This window comes from Leucoraja erinacea, chromosome 7 (assembly GCF_028641065.1).
Source record: "Leucoraja erinacea ecotype New England chromosome 7, Leri_hhj_1, whole genome shotgun sequence".
Lineage (NCBI taxonomy): Eukaryota > Metazoa > Chordata > Chondrichthyes > Rajiformes > Rajidae > Leucoraja > Leucoraja erinaceus.
In genome coordinates this window covers 33,375,473-33,402,703 of record NC_073383.1, presented here as the reverse complement: position 1 = coordinate 33,402,703, position 27,231 = coordinate 33,375,473, and the positions used below count along the sequence as shown (strand labels likewise).

The following is a 27,231-nucleotide window of genomic DNA, read 5'->3' as shown; positions in this document are numbered from 1 at the left end:
GGGGGGAGTTGGGATTCATATAGGATTAGTGTAAATAGTTTGGTGCAGAATTGGGCAGAAAAAGCCTTTTTACTGTGCTGTTTCAGTGACAAAAACTGGTCTTGGTAATGTAACCTTGAAACTTTACTATCTTCTTCATTTTGGGATGGTGGGGAGGGAAATAATTCAGTATGGTCCCCCTATCTGTGATTTCTGACCCATCACCAATGTGATTGGCTATTAATTACCTCCTTCGTTCAGGGGCAATTAAGAATGGGTGGTAAAAGCTGCCTTTGCCAATAATGCCTGCCTGTAGTGAATAAATAAAACAAAACAATGCAATTTATACTATTTGTAGGGCAACCTATTTTTCGCCACCAACTTTGTTAGTGCCTATAACATGTTAGTGCCTATAACATGCTCTCTATGAATTGTATTACATAAGATTTGTCACTGGGTTGAAGGATGAGATTTCTTTGACTAAACAGTCTATCACAATTTTAAGCAGTGTTTAAAGGATGCAGAGTAACTGTGTACAAGTTCGGATTTTATATTGGCAGAGTTGTTCCCAAACCAAGTTGTGTTGCAACCCAACAGTAAGCATTCTGTGGGGCATTTATAGATGTTTGTAAGAGTTGTGCATGCAGAATTTCCTGTCTCCTAAGGAGGTAGAGGCATTGGTGTGTTTTCTTGGTGGTCAGTTAGATCAGGTTGGTCTATGATAAATCGTTGGTAATATTTATACCAAGGAACTTCATAATCTCAATGATGTCCACTTTGCCATCATTGATGCAGATTGGGGCATGTACTCCACCGTGCATCCTGCAATTGGTCACTAGCGTCTTCATCTTGCTCCTATTGAGGGAGAGGTTGTTGTCCTGACAGCATGCTACTAAGCTTTCTCCTCCCTGTACTCCATCTCGTCATTATTTGTGATGTGACCCACCACAGTGGCATCATCTACAAACATTTAGATGGATTTGGAGCAGAATTTGGACTACTATCCTCCCTAAACATTCATAGTAATGGGTGTGTAGGGGGTATAGTAAGGGACTGAGAATGCATCCTTGCGGGGCACCAGTGTTGAGAATTACTATGGTGGATGCATTGTCGCCTATCCTCACTGAGTGTGCTCTATGAATCAGAAAGTCGATGATCCCGTGGCAGAGGGAAGTACTGACTCCTGGGCTCAGGAGTTTGGAGATATGTTTGGATGGGATTATGGTGCTGATGGCAGATTTACAAAGAGAAGTGTGGTGCAGGTGTCCTTGTTGTATAGGGCCAGGGAGATGTCCCAGCTGTAGAGCTGGTGTGACAGTAGGCAAACTGTAGTGGTTTATGGCTGTCTAGGGGACTGGAGTTTATATGGACCAGTCCCTAAAAGCACTTAATGATGGTGGATGTCTGAACTAATAGATGGTAGTCATCAATACATGCTCCTTTACTTTTCTTTGGCACTGTGATGATAATCGTCTTAAACCAATACTCCTCGGACAAGGGTATTGAGAGGTTAAAGATGTCTGTGAATACCTCTGCAAAATGGTTCACATAGTTCCTGAGAACATGGCTGGGAACTCCATCTGGGCCAGTTGCTTTCTGCATATTCCCTCTCAGGAAGGCCAATCTTGGGTTTGCCTAAGTAACCATTGGTACAGGTACAGCTGAGGCTGATGGGGTGGGTGATGTTCTTCCATCGACCTCTGTTCCATGCAGATGTAGAATACATTGAGCTCATGAGAGAGGGAACCGTTATTGTCTTGACATTGCTTTGTTGCCCTTTACAACAAACAAGCCTTGCTACAGACTATGGATGTCCTTGTTGTTGCCTCAGGACTCCTGTTTGGTCTGGAATTCTCTTTTGACATCCTTAATGTCTCTGAGAACATTGTAGATATATATTTTTTTTGTACAGCTTGGGATTGTTTGACTTGAATGCTGCAGAATTGGATTTAACCTGGGAGTAGCAATGTTACAAAATTTTGAGATTTAAAAAATCAAGTCTGCAATTTATCCCATCAGATAAAGCATAACAATAAGTTTAATTTGACACCTAATTCACTTTCATATCTCAAGTAATAAAAAAGTTATGGCCATTTTCATACTCGGAAATTAGCATCTTGTTCCCTATTGATTTTCTATGGACATAACAAAAAAGCTGTGATCGTGGACAGTCAAAAGCACATAACCTTCTTAAAAATTAAGAGAACTGAATGAAATTTTCAGTTATCATAGATTGAAGCATTCTGAAACAAATATAAAATAATCTTACTTGGATGACCTGAAATTAAAGCATATAATTAGTTAGTTACCCAATTGTAGCTAATTTCAAACTTCAATTTACTAGATCTAAACATCTATCCATTTCTTAATAAATGATTAACATTTTTAAATAGCCCAAGTGTCCAAATAATATTCACAAATAATTCACAATAAAACATGATTTTTAAATCTCATTTACATCAATTTATAGGCCAAATGGAAGGAATTTAGTGTTCAATTGCTTTAAATTAAAGTCAATTTAAATCGGCTTTCTAGTGGGTTCCTGTGAACGCGCTGGTTTAGAACGTTCACATTGCACTGGATTTGTGCCCTCAAATGTCTAGAAAAATACTGCGGGATATAAAGAGCCCAAAATGAGCTACTCGCTATAGAAAACGTTAGAGACAGGGTTATAAACATGCCCCATTTAATGTAAAAATAAGGTACATACCTTTAATTGTTTGCTTTATAAAACCCTGGGGCTGCGAGAGGTTGCGGAGTGAGAGAGTGATTTTTAAACTACTCTAACTATTTTACAAGGCCATAAAAACTAATAATACCTTTTGCGACGGGGTCTTTCAGCGATTTTCCGTTAATGATTTACTAGGCTGAACATTTTCGATTGCAACAGCCTAGTAAAAATCGCGTTTTAAACCCGCCCCCTCTAAACAGCGCCAAAATCACACACAAGGGGTGGGGCAGATGCTCAGCCACGATTCAGGTAGGTTTTGTAACATACCTACTGGGAGTAGTCTTCTGGGTTCATCCATGGTTTCCAGTTGCATCATCTTCTTTGGTACGGAGTCCTCTACACATTTGCTGATGATGTCTGTGAGTGCAATATATTCATCTAGATTAGCCACAGAGTTGAACCATAATGCAGAGGAGCAGAATTAGGCCATTCGGCCCATCGAATATATTCCGCCATTCAATCATGGCTGATCTATTTTTCTCTCTCAACTCCATTCTCACCATAATCTTTGACATTGTTACTAATCAAGAATCTATCAATCTATGCTTTAAAAATACTCTCCACATCTGCAAAGAATTCCACAGATTGCTGGGTCCTGGACAGATCTTCAAAGATATGAAGTTTTTGATTCTCTCCACCATTGTCCCATCGATGAAAATAGGTTTGTTGATCCTCTGCCTTCCTAAGTAAGACCTCCCTTGCCATTTTCCAAGGTAAATAATATTGTTATTTAAACAAATGTACAAGTACTACATCTGCTAGTGAAATAGCAGTACAATCCCACCCCTAGCTTCAGGGTGAGGCTGTCCAAAATAATATATAGTGCACTGGGAGAATGCACAAAACGGATGGTTTGGTATTTCTGAGCCAGTGTTTTCATGATACTGGGTGATTATCAACTAAATTGGACTGACTGAAAAACGTGAGGAAGTATCGGACATGCTGACCCTTTAGTTCTGTGTGTCCTCCATTACCAGAGTGAAACCACATGCAAACTGGAGGAACAATACATCGTATTTTGCTTGGGTAGTTTACAACCCAAAGGTATGGATGATGAATTCTCCAATATTAGGTAGCCTCTAGCTATCTCCCCCCCTGTTACTTTCTTCACAATTTTTGAAACCTGTCGAGCACCTTAGGTTCTTATCTCTGGCCTTTATTACAATTGTCTGCCTGTCAAAAACTGCCCCGTGCCCGTGTCGACCTACTACCTACCATGCTTTGCACTGCCTCTCCCCTCCTCCAGCTTTCCTCTCCCAACCCCCTACAATCAGTCTGAACAAGGGTCCTGTCCTGAAACATCAGCTATCCATGTTCTCCAGAGATGAGCTGCTGAGTTACTCCAGCACTTTGTACTTTTGTATATTAACCAGAATCCTCAGTCGTTTGTTTCTCCAGTTGTCAGTGTGCAGTTCCCCAGCCGAGTCTAGTCATGTCCTCTTATTCTGACCTGTTAGTTCAATGAGCAATATGATATGTATTGTCCTAACACTAACCATAATTAAATTAATGGAATATAAACTTTACCCAGTCATTAATGAATACTACAAAATATTTTATTCCAATCACATTATTATAATTAGCCTGATATATGCTTTTAAAAATGTACTGGAGGTTTGCTTAGCGTTGGATTTCGGTGAGTCGGCTCATTGATAATGAAGGGAGCTCCTGTATATTATCAACAGTAAAGATAGGGACTTGCAAAGATTGGCCAGAGCGAGACCCCACATAAACTGGAGGAACATTATCTTGTATTTCACTTGGATAACTATCTGAATATTGAATTCTCCAATATCTGCTAATCTACCTAAATCCCCCTTCCCCACACCCTGTGCCCCCCTGCACCGACCCATTTCTGCTCCTCCTCCTTTCCAGCTTTCTCCCAATCAAGTATAAAAATAATCACTTACACCAAGTTACCTCGTGTTCCCTGGTACATGGATTGCAGAGGTTTAGAGTGATATGGCCAAATGTCTGCAAGGGGACCATCTTAGATGGAACATGGACAGGTTGGGCTGACTGGCCTGTTTCTGCGCCGTATGAATCTCCTGAGAAGTTCTTGTGTCAAGAGTGTTTTATGTGTCCCAAAACGGAACAATGAAATTTTTGCTTGCAGCATATTTAGTGCAAAGACAAAGACAATGCCCCCAGGTTTTTGTAGTTCAGAGCTTATTTGGAGGTTGCAGTGTTTAATAGCCTGATGGTTGTCTCCCACTAGTCTTACTGCCTCCGCCTACATTCTTTCTTTGTCCCGCCCCCTCCCCTGACATCAGTCTGAAGAAGGGTCTCGACCCAGAACGTCGCCCGTTCCTTATCTCCAGAGATGCTGCCTCACCCGCTGAGTTACTCCAGCATTTTGTGTCTACAGTCAATACGCCCTCTACTCTAAACCTATAGAAGTTCAAGAGAGTATTTATCGACATACTAAAATTCCTCAATCTTCTAAGAAAGTAGAGGCGTTGATGGGCTTTCTTTATGATTGCATTAATGTGCTGGGTCCAGGGCAGATCTTCAGGACAGATGCGCACACCCAGGAATTTGAAGTTTTTGACTGAGAGTGCGTGTGACAATTGACGCAGTTGTTGCTGGTGATATTATTCTGGGACAATGAAAAATTGAGAATCTAAAAGGTTGCCATTTAGGGGACAGACACTGAGGAATGGAATGACGAATGTGTAAGTTTCTATCCTCTTTTCGTTTGTTATTTCAACACGTGAAGGCAGTTCATGTGTGCAAAATAATCTTGTGGATTTTGCTGAACTTCAAGGAGAGACGGGACACACTGCAGCTGAGATAATATGAATAAACACAGAATAAAATAAATAAGGTTGTGGCAATGTCAACTGATAGCAAAAGCTGGGTGACCTACACTGATTTGGAAAGAAAAATTTGCACATAAAAGAATTGATAGGATTTCCGTTTCCACTTAGTGATCACACACAAAAAAGATGCTGTTAGAGGGAGAACATTTGTTAAAGTTTGGGATATTTTCATGTATTTACTGTTAGCATGAAAAGATAAAGTTTTGAGCACATAAGGCAATTTGTCCACTATGCTTCAATGCATAACTTCAGACTTTGAATTGTTAGTGATTTGCTTATTTGAGTAGAGTGCCAAAATTTAAGAATATTTCAAGATCAATGTGCTGAACCCTGATGGCTTTATCCTTGCAAACGTGAATACCTTTTCTCATTGCAGTTATTCTTATATCTTATCTTATTGCAATTATTCAATATCATGAATAATTTCAAAGAAGCTGGATTCAGGTTTGAAGATTTTATTCAGGACCAGTGTTTATAACAAAACAATACAAGATTCATACAAAGTTAGGACTGCTGCATTTAATTGTGCTGAAGTGATTGATAGATGGAGTTATTTAGAAAGACTGCGTGTGCATGTGCGTGTGCGTGTGCGTGTGTGTGTGTGTGTGTGTGTGATGTGGATGATTGAAGCAAACTGAATCGGAGCATGGATCTGAGGTCATGGATTGGATCAGGACACTGACATTTTAATATCCTTAGTTAATAGAAAGGTGGCTGAGAAAAGGGCAGGGTTGGCAGTTTTATGTTCCTCGTGTATATATAAGAAATGTGAGGTACTGTTTCTCCAATTTGCATGTGGCCTCACTCTGACTGTGGAGGAGGCCCAGGACAGAAAGGTCACTATGGGAATTGGAAGGGGAGCTGTAATGTTTGGCAAACGGGAGATCGGGTAGGCCAAGGCGGACTGAGCGTAAGTGTTCAGCAAAATGATTGCCAAGTCTACGCTTGGTCTCTCTTTAAGATAAGAGGAAGGGGTTTTAAGGGGCACGTTTTTTTTTAACATCACGTGGTTGATATCGGGAACGTGCTGCCAGACGTGATGCTGGAGTTCGATGCAATCACTGAGAGACATTTAATCAGACATTGCAACTTATAGCAAGGTTAGAAAGCTTTGGTATTTAGGAGTTTTGAGTTGCCATACATGAATAATTGAGCACATTCTGAAAAATATTGAGTGTTTAAAAAGACGATTCATTTGAAGTTGATCAGCTTGTAGCGCCTGAGCGGACCGGACCTTCTCATTCTTAGTTGCAGTCATTGGCCTCGGTCACAAATATTGTGTTCACCTCCATTTCTGGTTGAGGAGAGTGACTTCTAAATGGTATCCATTAGTGCTGGTCCTCTCTGGCACTTCCATTTTCCTGACACCAACTAATACACGTCTCCTTTTTTCCAGGGTAGCGGAGGCAGAGGTCTCGCACATCTGTGTACTTATGATTTTGTTGAGGAGGAGGCATGACAAATTGCCTCTGCTATGCATCGGGTTACTGAATGTATGAGTGCTGAACTGGGATTTTAAAGTAAGGATGTAACCCGTAGGACTTTGGTTAGGCTGCATTTGGAGTATTGTGTATGGTTTTGATCACCCCATTACAGGAACAATGTGGATGCTTTAGAGAGGGTGCAGAGGCAGTTTACCAGAATGCTGTCTGGATTAGAGGGTTTCACCCTTGGGGAGAGGTTGGATAGACATGGATTGTTTTCTCTGGAATGTCTGCAGTCGAGGGGAGACTTGATAGAAGTATATACAATTATTAGAGGTATAGATGGGGTAGGCAGTCAGAACCTTTTCCCCAGTGTGGAAATGCCCAACACCTGCGGGCATATGGCGAGTGGGGGAAGGTTTAATGTAGATGTATGGGGCAAGTTCTTTGCACTGGAGGGTGGTGGGGACCAGGAATGCATTGCCAGAGGTGGTGGTGGAGGCAGATACGATAGTGATGGTTAAGAGGCTTTTAGATGGGCACGTGGAAGTGCAGGGAATAGAGGAACATGGATCATGTGGGGGCAGATAAGATCAGCTTAGCTAGGTGTAATGTTCAGCACAAACACAGTGCATCAAAGGCCTTTTTTATTCGATGTGTTCTGAGTTCTATTATAATGATATGGAATTGGTGTGGAGAAGTGGCATTGAGGTGGGGGATCAGCCATCATCCTTCTGAATGATGAAGCCAGCTTGCTTCCCTTTGTGGAACAGTTTTATGTTTTGCAGATTGAAATGGGTCCCTCATGTTCTTCTGCTCGTGCATTCAGTGCTATTCACTTGAGCAAAATCCGCACCCATGTGCATATGGTGCTGTAGTTATGGAGTAGGCGAGAATGAAATGCTCGGAAGAGGAGAAAGAGGTGCAGCGCACAGGCCTTGAACCTGGTGAGACGCAGGAGGAGCCCGACCAGGACTCACCCCACAGAGCCCAGTCTCTCCACGCACTAGAATCTCCCAACCCCTGCAGAGTAGTTATTAAGATGGCTGATCTGTGGGCGGTTGCTGCTGGGACGCAAGTCGGGGCCTGATCAACCCCGGCTGGGTCGCCTGATAGAGGGTGTCTGACGTTGTGAGACCCGAAACACTCGATGACCCCAGATCACATCAATGAGGATGCATCCCAGCGCATCTAGAAGATGTATATTTTTCATGATGTAATGTATCTTGAATCACCCAATGGCCTTCAACAAACATAAATGCAAGAAATTAAATATGGGATTTAAACACTGGAACACTATAGGTTCTCGTAAGAACCATTTTAGTTTGCCTTTTGGGGAAGGAAATCTGTCTTTCTAGCTCAGCCTGGTCAACGAATGAACCCAAATCCACTAACATGATTTCAAAAGAGCGAAGAGTCAACAGTGTTTGATTGGCATAAGCACTGGGAGCAGGACAATGACAATCTCATTACAGCTGTGTAGGCATACTAGATGCATCAACAAATAAATATACAATAAATTATCAGTTATTCAACGTAAACCAGACCATAATATTGAGGGGCAGTGTGCAGTGCAAACTCGATAGTACAAAGCCCATTGTATTTTGATGCTGAGGTAGGGTTGTGCAGGATGGTTCAAGATGGTTGCTAGAAAGAAGCTGTTCTTAAACCTGGAAGAGACGGTTCTCAGGCTGTTGTACCACCTTTCCGATCATAGCAGTGAGATTAGAGCATGGCTTGGGTGGTGCAAGTCGTTGATAATATCTGCCTTCTTGAGGCAGTGCTTCTTGCAGATCCCTTCAGAAGATCAATACCCATGATGAACCAGAGAAAGGTTCACCACTTTCTGCAGCCTTGTTTGTTCTTGGCCATTCGAACTACTGAATCTGGCAGTGATGCAACATGCTTTTAGAAGTTCAGGAAGGTGTTTATTGACATGATAATTCTCCTCCACTTTTAAGGAAGTAGATGCATGGTGAGCTGTCTTTGTAATTACTTCAAAGTTTCAAGGCCAGTTTATTATCACACGTACAACCAACTAAGGTATAGTGAAATTCGAATTACCGTACAGCCATACTAAAAAAAAAGCACCAAGATCCACAACTACATAAAAGTAACATAAACATCCCCACTTTCCTCACTGGGTGATATAGATTATGTGTAGGGAGATAAGATTTTGTCTTGTCATCCAGGTCTGAAGGGCCTGTTTCTGTTTTTGAAGAAGGGTCTCGACCCGAAATGTCGCCCATTCCCTCTCTCCAGAGATGCTGCCTCGCCCGCTGAGGTGCTCCAACATTTTGTATCTACCTTCTGTGCTATACTGCTCTATATTTCTAAGTTCTAAGAAGCCTATGTTCTGAGAGTAATGAGCAGGACTGGGCCACTTGAGTCTTCTCTGTCATTTAATAAGATCAAGGTTGATCCAGTTGTGGCCTCAGTTTGATTGTGTGCTGCCTCCAGATTAATAACCACATGTGGCTAATAACTACATTAAGCTATCACGATTGAATCATGACTTTCTCCATTGTCCTCTTGTCTATCTTCCCTTGGTACTCCTGGTGTGCAAATGTGATTGCTATTATTGTGTTCCAAAGCAGTTTTCAAGCATTGTAACTGGGATTAATGGATGTCGGTAGTGTTTTGATAATGACATTGCATAAAATTTCATGGTTAGTTTTGGCAAGACGTTTGACTGGAAGATTTTGTTGCCAATCCATGTCATGAGGAGAAGATCATAAGGAAAGAAGATCATAAGATCTGAAGCCTGATCTGCTATTGAATATGACTATGGTTGATAATCCTCAAGTTTTGTTTTGCTTCCTCATTGCTCTCAATTTCCTAATTTTTCAAACATTTATATAAATTTCAAACACATGTGTATATTTTTCAAACATTTTTATACACTTGCACTTCAAATACCTCCAACTGCCTTGACAACCCAACAGGATAGAAAATTCCTGAGATTCGCTACCTATCAGTCAGTATTAAACTACAACACCTCAACATAATTGTGTCCTGTCACTCAAGAATCTCACATTGGTGATAAAAATCTTGACATTTACCCTGTCATGCCCCTCGTAATCTTGTAAATCTCATTAAGGTGACGCCCATTCTTGTAAACTCTAACGAATATGGAACTAGTTTAGACTATAGTATCGTTTAGAATATAGAGGAATAGGGTGAGATTGGGCAAACTAGGACTTTATTCCCTGGAGCGCAGGAGGCTAAGGGGTGATCTTATAGAGGTGGGTAAAATCATGAGGGGATGGCGCAGTGGTAAATTGCTGCCTTACAGCAACCAAGACCATGGTTTGAAATTGACTACGAGTGCTGTCATTGTGGAGTTTGTATGTTCTCCCCATGACCTATGGGGGGGGGGGGTTTCCCTGAGTGCTTCCTTGGCTTGGTAAAATTGTAAATTATCTCTAGCTTGTAGTGTTAGTGTGCGGGCGGGGATCATTGGTCGCCGTGGTGGACCAAAGGGACTGTTTCCATGCTGTATCGCTAAACAAAACTAAACTAAATAAACTCAAATTGATAGGGTGAGTGCACAAGAGACTTTTACTCAGGGTAGGGGATACTAAGAACCAGAGGATGTAGTTGAGGCAGGTACAATAACAACATTTAAAAAACACGGATTGGTACATGAATAGGAATGGTTTAGCAGGATATGGACCAAATGCGGGCAAATGGGACGAGTTTAGATTCAGCATGCACAAGTTAAGCTGAATAAATGAATCTATGAATATGGGTTTAATTTATTTCACTACTTGTGATAGCTTAAAGGGCCTGTCCCACTTACCTTGGCACGCAAACTACGCGACCACGTGGTCGCGTTGAGCCGAGATGGTCCCGCAAAGGTCGGGCGCGATTACATGCGTATGCACAGCCGTCTGGAGCGCGTGACGTCATTTGAAGATGGACACAAAATACAGGAGTAACTGTACGGCAGCATCTCTGGAGAGAAGCAATGGGTGCTGTTTCGTGTCGAGACTCTTCTTCAGTCTGAAAAGAAGGGTCTTGACCCGAAACGTCAGCCATTACTTCTCTCCAGAGATGCTGCCGGTCCCGCTGAGTTACTCCTGCATTTTGTGTCTATCTTCAATTTTCTTGGCCCCACTCTGGGAGTAGAAGTGGAGGCGGATCCGGACCGCAACGGCCGTGAGCCCCAGGCCGAGTTCGGCGATCGTTTGCCTGCTTCTGCTGCTGTTGAAGGTGAGACATTGTGTCGCGCCAGGGTCTTGGGCCTGTCCCACTTTGGCTGTCAGTTCTGCGACAGGCCGTTGGCGTGCGAAGATTTTGTTCACTACAAAAATTTCGGTGCCCTGCGCGATGTCGCGCACAACTACATACCCCTCCTCGCTTCTAAGTGGGACCGGCCCCTCGTGGCCATACGATGCCCGTGCGCCTCAACGCGACCATGAGGTCGCGTAATTTGCGTGCCAAGGACACGTAAGTGGGACAGGCCCTTAACTCTTTTCAGCCCAGGAATTAACTTGGTGAATTTGTTTTGGACTGCAAAGGAAAATCAAAAGAAAACTGTATTTGCTGAAAATCCAAAATAACCAAAAACCATAAAATCCCCAAAATGCAAAAAACAGCAAATGCAGCAAGTCGGGAAGTATTTGTGGAACGAAAAACAGAGTTAACAATTCACGTGAGGGATTCTTTGTCAGAAAAAAGGTCTGTTCCTCAGCAAGTGATCCTGCCTGACCTGAGCATTTTTTGTTTTTATTTCTTATGGACTGCCTTCAATGCCATTATATCCTTTTGCATATAAGGAGACCAAAATTGTGCAGAGGACCACAGATGTACCCTCATCGGTATTCTATACAGTGTAATAATACTTTGTAAACCCCCAAACCTCTTGCAATGAGCAATTTACATTCCTAACCACTTGCTACATCTGCCAGTTAACATTTGCGATTAGATGATCCTTTTGTACTTTGTTCATCTGGAATTTTTTCCATTTGGGTAAAGGTCTGCATTTAGATCTGCTTACCTAAGTATTTGACTTCAGCATTTCCCACATTAAACGGCAAAAATATCCATCCACTCGCTCAGCCTTATGTAACCTGCCTTGGTCAGGATGCAAATGTCCCACAGCTTAGCACCCCATTTTTGATATTTGTATCATTGGCAAACTTGTATTAAACTTGCCCAACGCATCACCGGCTCCTCGCTCCCCTCCATTGAGTCGGTCCAAAGCAAGCGCTGTCCATCCACATCGCCAAGGACTGCTCAGGACTGTTTACCCTCCTACCATCCGGGAGGCGCTACAGCCTTGGACGAACCAGCAGATGGAACAGCTTCTTTCGGGCGGCTGTCACTCCTCAACAACGTACCCTCGGTGAGCTAATCACCCCCCCCCCCGGACATTATTATTATATTTCGTATCTATGTCGCTCTTCCAGGGAGATGCTAAATGCATTTTGTTGTCTCTGTACTGTACACTGACAATGAAAATTAAAATTGAATCTGAATCTGATTATACACTGTTCTTGATCTATATTAATGTTGTATACAATTGAGGGACAAGTATTGATCCTTGGAGCATTCAACAATAAACCCTCATTATAATGGACCATAGGGCAGGGAATGGTGTCTGTTATTGCCGATTGTCCGCCATAACTTAGTAGTCTGAAGAAGGGTCTCGACCCGAAACGTCACCCATTCCTTCTCGCTAGAAATGCTGCCTGTTCTGTTGAGTTACTCCAGCATTTTGTGTCTATTCAAGATAGTATCACTGTATGTAGTTGAAACAAAAAACTGCAGATGATGGTTGATACACAAAAGGACACTAAGTGCTGGAGTAACTCAGTGGGTCAGGCAGCATCTCTGGAGAACGTGCGTAGGTGACGTGGGACCCTTCTTCGGACTGATTCTGTTTGCTGAGTTACTCCAGCATTTTGTGTCGATTCACCTTAAAACTAGGCGGCGATGCCACTGGTCTGCACCAGTGAGCCCTTCTTCATCAGTTAACAAGGTTGTTGTTGCGGCTCACGTTGTTGACCCGACAGGATGCGTTTTCACAGGCCGCCGCTACCGACAGAATGCGCTCGGACACTGCGGCTCCCTCCCCTCTCGCCTGTTACTTTGTTGGTCCTGCCTCCCTCCGCCGCCCCCTTCTCCCCCGCAGTGGCCGACATCTTCCATGGTGGAGTATGTCGGCGACTCCAGGGGAAAAGGAGGAGGCGGCAGGGGAGATGGTGGGAGGAAGGGGCAAAATGGACAGAGTGACGGGAGAATGAGGAGCAGGAAGATGTGGTGGAAGAGAGCAGCAGAATGGAGAAAGCAATGGGAGGAGGTGGGGGTGCGAGGGGGATAAGGGGCCAAGTGGACAACGCGATAGAAAGAAGCGGTAGCTGGTGAGAGGGGAAGGAGCCCCACAGTCAAATAGTACGTCTTGTCGGTGGTGGTAGTCTGAAGAAAACGCTGCCGAACAGGCTACAACGTGAGCCGCAACAACAGCCGTGTCAACTGGACCATGCGGTGATCGAAGAAGGGTTTGCTGGTGCACCTTGCGAGCTGGGGGTGAGGAGGTGGTGCAAGTCTGGGTAGTGCTTGCAGGCCCATACGCTATAAATGAAATCCGTTATAAAGGGGTCCATTAAAATGAGGGTGATGACGGGTACAAAGGGATGAGGCAGGTGTTGGCAGGCAATAGGTGAAAACAGATGAGGAGAATGACAGGCAGAGGCGACTATCCCTCTGCTCTCTGAGCATTTGATGACACAGGGCCTGGACTCGCTGGAGTTGAGAAGAATGAGGGGGAACCTCATTGAAATGTACAGAATAATAAAAGGCTTAGATGTGGAGAGAATGTTTCCACTAGTGGGAGCGTCTAGGACTAGATGTCATAGCCTCAGAATTAAAAGACGTTCTTTTAGAAAGGAGATGACGAGAAATTTATTTAATCGGAGGGTAGTGAATCTGTGGAATTCTTTGCCACAGAAGGCTGTGGAGGCCGTCAATTAATATTTTTGGCAGAGATAGATAGATTCTTGATTAATACTGGTGTCAGGGGTTATGGGGTGAAGGCAGGAGAATAGTTAGGAGGGAGAGATAGATCAGCCATGATTGAATGGCGGAGTAGATTTGATGGGCTGTCTGGCCTAAATCTGCTCTATCACTTATGACCTTATGCTGCCTGATCTGCAGAGTTCCTCTAGAAGTTATTCAGCGTCAGCAGTATCTTGTGTCCTAATTTATTTTGACTGACTTCTGTGTAATGATTAGTTTTTAAGCTATATTAACCCACATCCCTCCAATACTATGATCTTATCTCGCTCACCAGCCTTTTATGTGGTACCTTGTCTAAGGCTTATGAGAAATCATTGTCCATTTGTCACTCGGCTAGATCATTGTGTTCTTTCTCTTCCCCTTGTCCTTCTGCTGCCCGTACACAGCTACATCTGTGCATGGCCTTAATGTGTGAGTGCTGAACTTAATTTGCAATTCACCAACTTTGCACAGACCAGGAAACCAACCTGCTCTTGCAAGTTTGTGACTGGGCACTCATGTGGTGTCTTTATATACAGAAATTTCAGACAAAGGCAGAAGTTATATGTATTACAGCATCCTTTTCTCTATGTTGTAACTGTGTTGGTTGACATTTTCAGGCACAAACAGCACAAATTATTCTTGACGATGGAACAAAAATGGAAGGATTGTCTTTTGGGTACCCTCACTCAACTGCGGGAGAAGTCGTATTCAACACTGGTTTGGTTGGGTGAGTACTGCATAACCTTACTGAGTGGGCAGGACATTTAGCTTCTGCTTTCCAACATCTACGTGCATGGTTGTCTTCCTGTTGCGGAGACAAGGTTATCCTTCCACTTCATTATTTTTAAGAAGTAGAACTGTGAACGCATGAGAAAGACATTGACAAGAGTATTTAATTGTGATATGTACCGAAACCAGAACAAATAAATGCTTGCTTGCAGTTGATTAACAGGCCCATAAATGCAATAACACATACATAATCAAAAATTCAAATGATTAAAAATGCAAAAATAAAACTGTCTTTAGCGCAACAAAAGACAGTCTCTAGAAAATCATAGTTGCTGAGATTAATGTTGTGTAGTGTTCACAGATCTGATGGTTAGAGGGAATAAGCTATTCTTGAACCTGGTTGTCATTGACTTTAGGCTCCTGTACCACCTTCCCAATAGCAGGAATGAAATAAGAGATTGGGCAGGCTGCTGTGGGTCTTAGATATTGACGGCCTTTTTCAGGCAGCCCCTCCTATTGATGTTTTCAATGGTGGAGAGACCAAGCAGGGATGACCACCCTCTATAGTCTCATATGTTACTGGGCATTTGAGTTGCCTAACCATACTGTGATGCAAAAGTCGGTGTGCTCTCTACTGTACACCTGGGGAGGTTCGATAGATTATTCATCGACATTCTGAAGCTTCTCTATTCTAAGTGACATTAATGAGCTTTTTTTGTTTTTGCTTCAACGTGCTGGGCCTCATAGAGACCTTTTGAGATATGCATGGCCGTGAACTTGAAGTTGGTGACTCACTCCCTGCTGTATGAAGAGGGGGTCATGGATCCATGACTTTCCCTTCCTGAAGTCTATAGTTTACTAATGTTGTTCCAGCACCAATCAGATTTCAAGTCTCCCCTGTGTACTGTTACTTATGGTTACCTGTTATACGCCTGACAACCATGTCATCATTGGTGAATTTAAAGGCAGCATTGGAGCTGTCTAGCTGTACAGTCTTGGGTGTAATAACGAGAGAGTAGAGCAGGGGAATGAGCACACAACCTTCAGGTGCTCCTGTGTTGATGGTTATCGAAGGGGACAAGGTGATGCTAATTCGTACTGAATGTGCTGTGCTCATGAGGAAGTAGAGGATCCAATTGCATAGGGTTGAACAGATCCAGTTCTGATGTTGAACACAGAGCTGTAGACTATGAACAATAGCTTGATGTCTGTTTTCTTATTGACCCAGTGGTCCTGTGAGAGCAGAGAGTGAGAAAAGGTCATATCCACTGTTGATCTATAGTGGTGGTAGTCAAATTGTAGTGGGTCCAGATCATTACCAAGGCAGGAGTTACTATGCCTCATAATCGACCCCTCAAAACATTTTGTTGCCACAGACATTAGTGCCACCAGTCATTGAACACTATCATCTCAATACTTCTTGGGAACCAGTATTATTGATGCCCTTTTAAAGCTGGCAGGAACCTCAGACCTTAGTAATGAGATTTTGAAGATGTCCACAAACTCCAGGTTGTTAGACACCATCGGAGTCGGACACTTTTCCGAGAGTTCACCCTCATGAAGAATCTGTTGACATCAACCTCAGTAACTGAGATTACCGTGTCGTCAGGAGCTAGGGATGCCTGAGAAGATTCATCTATGTCCTCCCTTTCGAAGCAGGTGTTGGAAGCATTAAACTCATTTGGAAGTGATGCCTTGTTGTTCTTGTGCTGCTACTTGATTTAGTCTTGTAGGAAGTGATTAAATGGAACTGGTGCTGGGGTTGAACGTCCATCTCATCCTCCAGTTTAGGTCAAAAATATCTCTGATGTTCTGCTCACCTTAGAGGTTGTAGAGACATTGGTATACAGCATGACAACAGGTCCACGACAACCAAGATGCCACATGTACATAAGTGTCACTGTATGGGTTTGGCCCATATTCCTCAAAACCTTTCTTATCCATGCAATTATCAGAGTCATACTTGTCACGGGTCTCTAATCTGAAAAACAACCTTCCACTATCACCCTTTGCTTTCTTCCATGAAGTCAGTTTTCTACCCAGTCTCATTGCTATCTCATGCAATCCAAACTTCCAGAGCAGCCTTGCATGCAGAACCTCGTCAAATGCCTTGCTAAAATCCATATGTACAATAGTCACAGTCTGCCCTCAACCTTTTTGGTCACATCTTCAAAAAAACTCAGATTTGTAAGACACTATCTCCCGCTTACAAAACCGTCCCAATTATCCTTAGTAAGCCTCTGTTCATTTAAGTACAAATATGTCTTACCCCTCAGAATACTCTCTAGTAACTGTCTGACATTAGATTCGCAGGCCTGTTGTTACCAGCTTTTTCCCTGTAGCCCTTCTTAAATAGAGGCACAACATTTGTCACCCTCTAGTCTTCAGGCACTTCACCTGTATTTAATGACTCATAAATCTCAGCCAGGGCACCTGAAATTTCCTCTGTAGCTTCCCACAGTGTCCTCTGATATATTCAATCAGGCCTGGGAGAATTGTCAACCATCATAACCATATAACCATATAACAATTACAGCACGGAAACAGGCCATCTCGGCCCTACAAGTCCGTGCCGACCCTATAAGCATTAGGGTCTTGAACACCTCCTCGACCATCTGTCCTCAACCCGCTTCCTTTGACACCCCCCAGTTTCCCAGTCCTCATGACCTTCTCTATGGGCCAATCAGGAGAAATACTCATTAAGGACATTGCCCATCTCCTGGGACTTCACATGGAGTTGACAGCTTTGATTCCCGAGGGGCTTGCGGCATCGGGGACTACAGCGATTGTCAATAACTACACTGATACTCTTACTTGGGTGAACTTGAGTAATATGGCTTATTTCAAAGGATACTTCCAAGATGGAGATTGATAGGTTCTTGATTATTACAGGTATCAGGGGTTATGGGGAGGCAGGAGAATGGGATTGAGAGGGAAAGATAGATTGGCCATGATTGAATAGCAGAGTAGACTTGATGGACCGAATGGCCTAATTCTGCTTCCATAACTTATGAACTTCAAATGTCAGACAATAGTGACGAGAAGGCCGGGTCCCTGTGGGGGCACAGTCCCTCCTCGTCAGCAACGAGGCACAGGCTCATATCCCTCTAAACCTTTCCTATCCATGTACCTGGCACAGGTCTCTGGTTCGAAAAACAACCTTTCACAATCGTTAGCAACTCACTCTGACCTTAAGAGGAGGAGATGGCAGTCTTGGGCTTCTTTGAGCCTGTGAAACACGGTGCAGTTAGTAGGGAGTCTTTCAAATCATCTCCCTTTGTTCCTGTCCAGCCTTCTCTCTCCCCTCAGCTGCAACTCCCAGGGTTTATAAGAAATAGGGATGATGAGGTGGAGCTAAGTTGATCCAATTCTAGCTAATTGGAACACAGCTCTGAGCAATCTCTGCTTCAGTAACTGCCTGCACACCGGAAGGAGCACAGCCAGATCTGATCTTTCCAAAGTGATGTGAAGGTTAGAGATGGGCATCTGTGAAGGTGGAATAGCAAGAGTCAAGAGTATCCTTTGGTGCTGCAGGAACATTTGCTAGTGATAGTTAGTTAGTTAGGAAGTGACTTCCTCAATAGCCCTGTTGAGATTCAAGGCTGTGATCCAAAATGAGCCGAGGTACGCTGTCGGGTGTTTGTTGACCACTGCGTGCCCCTCCACCCGTGCTAGTCGAATGCCTGCTTGAGTCTTGGATTTCATTCTCCTTTCCAAAAGCAGCTGGTATTTTTCCTTGATCACAGATGCAGCAACTGGAGCTAGCAGTGTGGAAGCTCAAGTTACTTCACACTGGCCCCTCTAGCGTGATACAGTGACAGTGTCTTGTATTGCTTGGTGGATGAGTAACCCTGCACATGAGTGCATATGGCCACTCTTATATTTGGCACCTGAGGTGCTGGCAGAAATCTCATCCAAATCGTTGACTCTCCCTCCCAGAGCAGCTGATATGTTTCTCAATGTACCCAAATCCTCTTCAGAAGACTTGTGGCATAACTAAGATGGCATTGAAGACATAAATCACAGAAATTTGTAGTCAAGTAACAGCCCATTTGCCCCAAAGTGGGTTACGGAGTCACAAAACTTGCACTTCGGCCCAACCAGTCCATGAAGACCAAAAGCCCCATGCCCCAAAGTGGGTTACGGAGTCACAAAACCTGCACTTCGGCCCAACCAGTCCATGAAGACCAAAAGGCCCCATTTAAGCTCACCCTATCTATTCCACTCGTGATTTTATACACCTCTAAAATTACCCCTCAATTTCCTGCTGTCCAATGAATAAAGTCCCAGCATGCCCAACCTCACCCTCTAGCTCAAGCCCTTGAGTCTTGGAAGAACCTCTTAAACTGAAACACCAGTCACCTGGTTGGTCTCGTTTCCCAAGTGTAGATCAGTGCATGTTCCTTTAACATAGTGACCTCACCACTACTAACCACTCCCCATTGTCTCTCGTATAATTGTAAGGTCCCCACCTCCAGCTCGCTCTCTAGCTCCAGTGATGACCACGGACAGCTATTGCATAGTGTGTGTTAGTGACTGTAATAAACAGTTAGTAAAAGACTCTGTGTAGGATCAAATCATTTTACACCAAGCAATAACAGGTCCTACCTTGTCACTCTCTCCAAACCTCTCAAAACTTAATAACTCTTGATTCAGCTCCCTTCAGCATTAATAAATTGTGCTACGATCTTCCAGGACAAGAAAAATAACAAAAACATGAACTGAAAATAGAAAATGGAGGTTAGGTAGCATCCATAGGAAGAGAAATCTTTAATGTTCATGTTTTAGGAAGGAGAGAAAATGGGTTGGTTTTAAATGTGCTGGGAGGTTGGGAGAAGGATGTATGGGAGAACGGGGGAAAAACATCTCTGATACGGTGAGATTAGGATTGCCCTGGAGGTGTGTTTTAACCAAGGTGGTTTAGTTGATGGGGGTAACTGTAGAAATAACTTGGTCCAAAGTCTATGAAAATTCTAAAAGGACAGGAGTGTTAGAGATAGAGTACATGGAGAAAATAATGTAAGGGCTGCAGGAGAGAAAAAAATGAGGTAATGTCAAAGGTGGATGGCCTAGTCTAATGCCCTCATTAAATCATTTGTCATTTTCATTTCCCTGGTCATAAGTACCTCATCTTCACCAAGGACATACAGGTACAATTCCTCTACAGCTCTATCCTGCACCAAGAAAGTCTGAAGAATCTGCACTTCTTCCTAGGTCGGAGGCCCATCTTTACTCCTCCACCCAGCCTCTTATTTGCTTATCTGAACTTGTCATCATAGTGAACAATGAAGAACAGCCATTTTGCTGACAATGTTCAAATAGCTGTTCAGACCTGGAATACCTCTAATCCTCTCATATTAAAGAATGAAACAATGCTAACATTTGGTGTAAAATATTACAGAACATCTTTTTTCCTTGCAGTCTCTTCAAAAGTTGGCACTTTCAATGCATGTCTCTGCCTCAGTAACCTGCACATTTGTGCAGCAATTCTATTCAATTTAACAATACTTTATTGTCATTTGTACAATTCTGTAAAACATTTTAAATTGGCCGTAGTGTGTAGGATAGTGCTAGTGTACGGGGTGATCGCTGGTCAGTGCGGACTTGGTGGGCCGAAGGGCCTGATTCCACGCTGTTTCTCTGACCTGAACTAAACTAAAATCCCTGCAATGATAAAACATCCCTCATCGATGACTCTATTTCTCAGGCTGCAGTTCTTTGGGGAAAGTAAATTGCTAAAAGAAAAACAATTTATTATTATTACATGTACAATACAAACTTTATTAACTAGTCAAATCATACCATACACGAGTACAATCGAGCCATAAACACGTATAACAGGTTGTTCAAAGAGAAAAATACCGAGTGCAGAGTATAGTGTTGCAAGGTATATAAACATGTACAAGTTATGCAGATAAAGTACAGATAAAACAAAAGTGCAAGATTTTGCAATGAGGTAGGTTAAGTGATCTGGACCACACCCTTAACTTGTGAGAGAATCTTTCAGTAGTTTAGTTTAGAGATACATTGCGGAAACAGGCCCTTTGGCCCACAGAGTCAGCTCCGACTAACGGTCCCTGCGCACTAACACTACCCTACACGTACCAGGGACAATTTACATTTATACCGAACCAACTAAGTCTTTGGAGTGTGGGAGGAAACCGAAAATCTTGGAGAAAACCCACGCAGGTCACAGGGAGAACGTACAAACTCTGTACAGACAGCACCTGAGGTCAGGATCGAACCCAGGTTTATGGCGCTGTAAGGCAGTAGCTCTCAGACAGCACTAGGGCAGGAATTATTGACTTTTCTAGATTTGCTTCTCCAAATCTTTATTCTCCATTTGTGCCTTGGGTATAGAATGGAATTTTCTAATTTTCACCATTCTAAAATGTGGAATTATAGAACTGTAAAACGATAGATAGAACTGGAGAACACGATGATTCAGCGCGATGATTGGAGGAGGGAGGTGTCGGTCAGAGGCGGAAGTAGGGGGGTGGGACTGAGGATATAGCGTGGTGATTGGAGGAGGGAGACGTCCTGGTGGAGCAAAGATCATAGAGCGGAGCTCGTATCGGCCCATTCGCGGGGCCTTTCATCGCCCGGTGCGGCTTAAAATTGGCCGCGGGATCTTCCATCGCCCCGTGGTCAAATTGCTGCATCGAGGCGATCGAGTCTCCCGATGTTGAAGTCCCTGCCGGGTGATGGAAAATCCCGCAGCCGATTTTAAGCCGCGCCGGTGATGAATGGCCCCGCGAACTGATCGATTGAAGCCCCGCGATTCGGAGCGGACGAAGCTGCTGTTGTTGGAGTTCGGAGTCGGTCACCATCCAGGTCAGCTCCCGATGTTACCGTCCACACGGCCCGTAGCCGAATCCTCGCGTGTGTGTGTGTGCGCATGCACATGCAGCACCAAGAAATTGTTTCCCCCCCCCCCCCCCCCCCCCCCCCCCCCACCCCCCATGTTTTGACAGCGATTTCCGCCCCTGACTGGAGACTTTTGGGACATCAGACTATGGCAGCACCTTGTACAACAATCTAGGTAGTCTTATTTGCTTTCCCCCCACATAGTTTTGTGAATTATGCCTTTCCAACAACCTTTTGAAAGCTAGATTGACTCCGCTTCTGAAACAGCCAGTGAGTTTCAGCTGATAATCTTTTTCTCTGGGAAATCAAAACATTTTATCTCCACTTTCTCTTTATTCCTCGAACCTCTGTCCCCCAGGCCTCAATTGGCATTCTACTTTTCCCCTACCATAGTTATATTAACCTACCTTACACACACGAGGGACAATTTTACAAGCCAATTAACCTACACACCTGTCTGTGCATCTTCGGAGTGTGGGAGGAAACTGAAGATCTCGGAGAAAACCCATGCAGGTCACGGGGAGAGCGTACAAGCTCCGTACAGACAGCACCCGAAGTCAGGATCGAACCCAGGTTTCTGGTGCTGTAAGGCAGTAGCTCTACCGCCACACCGCCCTGTTGTATTCTGTGCCCTGACTAATGAAATCAAGTGTCCCCATTTGCCACCTTCACTGCCTCGTCGCTCTGTATCTCAATGCTCTCTGAGACTCTTCCATACATGTGTGTATCCTGCCATAATTAGTCCTTCCAAAGTGCATTGTATTTATCAGGATGAAGCTCCATCTGCCATTGCACTGCCCATCGTGCCCATACCATGTAGCCTGTGACTATCCTCCTCACTATCACCAACACTACTTAAGCAAGACGAAGGAGCTGGTTATTGATTTCAAAAGCATGGTGGAGTACATGCCCCAATCAATTTCTATGGTGCAGATATCTAAATGGTTCAGAGCGTCCTGATCCTTGGCATTAATATGATGTATGTATGCACAATGATGTATCGTGGGCCCAGCACTTTGATGTAACAGCCAAGAAGCCACACCGATGTCTCTACTTCCTGAGGGGATTCAGGATATTTGCCATGTCACCAGTGACCTAGGCCTACTTGATCTCCCAGTTGCTAAACACTTCCTCCACTGTCAGAGTGAGGCCCAATGCAAATTTGAGGAACAGCTCCTCATATTTCGCCTGGGCAGCTTACAACCCGTATGAATATCGATTTCTCTAATTTCAAGTAACCCTTGATTTTGCCTTCTCTCCGTCCCTCCCCCACCCTCTTTCTCTGACTTGTTTCACTGTCCATCTGATTAATCTACTGTTTGTATGCCTCCTTGTTACCTGTCCCTCAGCTAACAAAGAACTGTTCTATACCTCATAGAAAATAGGTGCAGGCGGAGGCCATTCGGCCCTTCAAGCCAGCACCGCCATTTGTTGTTATCATGGCTGATCATCCCCAATCAATAACCCGTGCTTGCCTTCTCCCCATATTCCTTGATTCCACTAGCCCCTAGAGCTATATCTAACTCTCTCTTAAATCCATCCAGTGATTTGGCCTCCACTGCCCTCTGTGGCAGGGAATTCCACAAATTCACAACTCTCTGAGTGAAAAGGTTTTTTCTCACCTCAGTCTTAAATGGCCTCCCCTTTATTCTAAGACTGTGGCCCCTGGTTCTGGACTCTCCCAACATTGGGAACATTTTTCCTGCATCTACCTTGCCCAGTCCTTTTATAATTTTATGTGTTTCTATAAGATCCCTCCTCATCCTTCTAAACTCCAGTGAATACAAGCCTAGTCTTTTCAATCTTTCCTCATATGACAGTCCTGCCATCCCAGGGATCAATCTTGTGAACCTTCGCTGCACTGCCTCAATCACAAGGATGTCCTTCCTCAAATTAGGAGAACAAAACAGTACGCAATACTCCAGATGTGGTCTTACCAGAGCCCTATACAACTGCAGAAGAACCTCTCTACTCTACTCTACTTATATGCATTAAAATTAACCACTCCCTACTTGCCCATCTGATCAAGATCCTTCTGTAATTTCTACATTATTTACAATAACATTCACTGTAGGTGGCAGAGAGGTAGTTGCTGCCTTATAGCGCAAGAGACCCGGGTTCAATCCTGACTATGGGTGCTGTCTGTACAGAGTTTGTGTGTTCTCCAGTGACCGCTTGGGTATTCCCTGGGAGCTCCGGTTTCCTCCCACACTCCGAAGACGTACAGGTTTGTAGGTTAATTGGCTTCTGTAAATGTTGGCAATTGTCCCTCGTGTGTAAGATAGTGCGAGTGCATGGGGATTGCTGGTCGGCGTGGACTTGGTGGGCCGAAGGTCCTGTTTCTGTGCTGCATCTCTAAAATAAACTAAATTGTATTGTCACCTGCTAACTTACTAATCATGCCTTGCGTATTAAAATCCAAATCGTTAATATAAACCATAAATCAGCAATGGGTTCAGCACCAATGCCTGAGGCATATCACTCGTCACAGGCCCTCAATCCAAATAACCAAATAACATCCCTCAACCATCACCCAAGCCAATTATCTATCCAGTCAGCAAACTCTCTTTGGATCCCATGTGAGCAGCCTACCATGCAGAACCTTCAACAAATGCCTCACTGAAGTCCCTGTAGATAAAGTCTATGGCTTTGCCCTCTTCAACCTTTTTGATTACTTCTTCAAAAAACAATCAAATTAGTAAGATAGTCTCCCACACACTAAAACATCCTGATTATGCGAAACCAGTCCTTGTTATATCCAAATGCATATATGTCTTATCACTCTGAATCCTCTCCAGTAATGCCCATCACAGATGTCTGAAGAAGGGTCTTGACCCGAAACATCACCCATTTCTTCTCTCCAGAGATGATGCCTGTCCCACTGAGTTACTCCAACTTTTTGTGCCTATCTTCGGTGTAAACCAGCATCTGCAGTTCCTTCTTACACAGATGTTAGGTTCACTGGTCTATAGTTCCCAGGCTTTTCCTTGCAGCTCTTTGTAAATAGAGGCATGACATTAGCCATCTACAGTTTTCCAGTACTTCACACGTGTTGTATGATGATTCATACATCTCAGCCAGGGTGTCAGCAATTTCTTCTCCAGCTTCCCACTGTGTCTTTGGATATATCTGATCAGGCCCAGAAGATTTAAATACCTTCACACGCCTTAGGACATCCAACACCTCCTCGAACATTGTTCTCAAGATGTCTCCATTGATTGTCCATAGTTCCATAGCCTTCATGCTTTACTCTATGGTAAAAACAGAGGAGAAATGCTCATTGAAGACGGTGCCAATTTCTTATAGTTTTACAGTTATAATGAGTCATTGTTCATGTCAGACTTGTACCTTCAAATGTTTATCCAGTTCTGTTTTGAATGCCAGAATTAAATTTATATCCAGTACATGAACAGGTAGCGTGATCCAGGGTTTTACCAACTTGTTGCATTCTTAAAAATAAAATCTTAATTCCCACAACATCCCAGACTCTTCTGCCAATTCTGATAACTCAATATTCATTAAAGCACCCATTAGTTTTTCTGTATTTCCTGAACTAATATGTCATGGTTGTGTCATGGTTATGTATATTTGAAAACCTCTCCATTAAATATGTTCTTTTGTTTGAGATATCTTTCTTTCATTGTTTTTTAGCTATCCTGAGACCTTGACCGATCCAAGCTACAGAGGACAGATCCTGACTCTCACATCCCCCATGGCAGGAAACTATGGGGTCCCAGATACAAAGAAATTGGATGAATTGGGTTTAATGAAATACGTAGAGTCTGAATTTATCCAGGTAACATTTATTTGCAAGTGAATGATTACTTGATAATGATGCCCATTCATTGATCTGCTGAATTAATTTTAACATTCAGTTGCTGTTGGATTGGGGCGAGTGGATAGGTTGGGGCTGTTACTCTGGAGCATAGCAGACTGAGAGGTGACATAATTAAGGTAAAATCATGAGGTTGGTAAATAAATTAAGGGTAGTCAGCATGGCTTTGTGTAAGAAAATTTGTTTCTCACCAATTTGACCAAGAGGTGATCTAACCTTCCAGGCCAGCCAGCTCGTGGGTAAATTGGTGAGGAACACATTCTCAAGCACAAAGCCATACTGACCACACCCCTAATCAGTCCTTGCCTGTCTAAATGCATGGCATGTCCTTTCAAGAGTGTGGTGTCGAGCAGACAGGATTTGATTAATATGGGTGTCGGAGGTTATGAGGTGAAGGCAGGAGAATGGGGTTAGGAGGGAGATATAGATCAGCCATGATTGAATGGTGAAGTAGACTTGATGGGCCAAATGGCCTAATTCTACTCCTATCACTTATGATCGTGATATGCCCTGCACAATAGGCAGATTTGGGAGTTATTTGGGTCATAATCCTGAGAAGATGAGGGTGATGTTGTCTTCAATTCTTTTCACAACTGATAAATAAAAGTAACATATGTGCCACAGAATTGTCAAGTAATGACTGCCTCCATATCTCCTCCCACTCCACATCCTGAAAAAACTCTATTCCATTCTTGTGATGCATCTGACGTTGTGTAAGTGATCTTTAGCAAGGCCTTTGAGGTACTGCATGGTCGGCTGGTCTTTAAGGTTAGATCACATGCGATCCAGGATGAGAGCCAATTGGATACAAAATTGGTTTGAAGGTAGGAGATAGGCTGGAGGCCTGTGACAATTTTGTACCACAGGGATCTGTGCTGGGCCCACTGTTGTACATTATTTATATTAACAATTGTGAAGATTGTATGGTTAGGACGTTTCAGGATGAAGCTAAAATTGGTAATATGATTACAACAGGATCTCAATAAATTGGGCCAAAGGGCTAAGAAATGTTAGAGGAAGTTTAATCTGGATTAATGTGAGGTGTTGCATTTTGACAATGGAATTCCTTATTCACATGAAGCTCACAGACTAAACAGTATACACATAGTTATGAGTCATATACACATAGTTATGAGTCATACACATGGAAACGGGTCCTTCATCACAATTCATCAATGCCACAAAGATAATCCATCCAAGCTAGTTTCAATTGCCTCTGCCGGGCTCATATCACTGTAAACCTTTCCTGTCTATGTACTACTTGTCCTAAATACTGTTATTGTACCTGCCTCAAGTGCTTCCTCTGGCAGCTTATTCCATGTGCCTATTCACCTCTGTGTGAAAAAGGTTGTCCCTCAGTTTAGCCCCTCAATCTTTCTACTCAGGATTCCCCTTCTACTCATGATTCCCCTACCCTGGGGAAAAAGTTATTAGTGTTTAAAAAATGTTGAGATTCTCTCTCCTGAAGGCCACTCCCCTTCCGGAGGGACTATAAAACCCGGAAGTGTTGAGTGCCTCAGTCAGTCTCTGCAAGATGGGGGAGCGAGAGGGTCACGTCTCTCAATCTGAGCTGTGAATAACACATGTCTACTAAACTGTGTGGTTTTACTGACCTGTCAGTGCCCTTAATGTGGTTTGAAAATATAGTTTGGAAATGCTGAAGCTGTGTTGCCTTTGGATTGGAAATGCTAAAACTGTGTTGCCTTTGGTTTCAAAATGCTAAAGCTGTGTTGCCTTTGGTTTGGAAATGCTAAAGCTGTGTTGCCTAATTAAAGTTGCCTTGCCTAATTAAAGTTGCCTTGCTTTCTATATAATTAAAAGTCTAATCTTGATCACTTC

At 43.4% G+C, this 27,231-nt stretch overlaps 1 protein-coding gene across 1 annotated transcript in view; it reads left to right on the top strand.

The window, feature by feature from the left end:
- cps1 (carbamoyl-phosphate synthase 1, mitochondrial) overlaps positions 1-27,231 on the top strand; it is a 146,699-nt gene that overhangs the window by 15,692 nt on the left and 103,776 nt on the right. The window contains exons 2-3 of the mRNA XM_055638179.1: positions 14,579-14,688; positions 25,209-25,353. Coding sequence (XP_055494154.1) covers positions 14,579-14,688; positions 25,209-25,353 — 255 coding nt within the window. The remainder of the gene's footprint in view (positions 1-14,578; positions 14,689-25,208; positions 25,354-27,231) is intronic.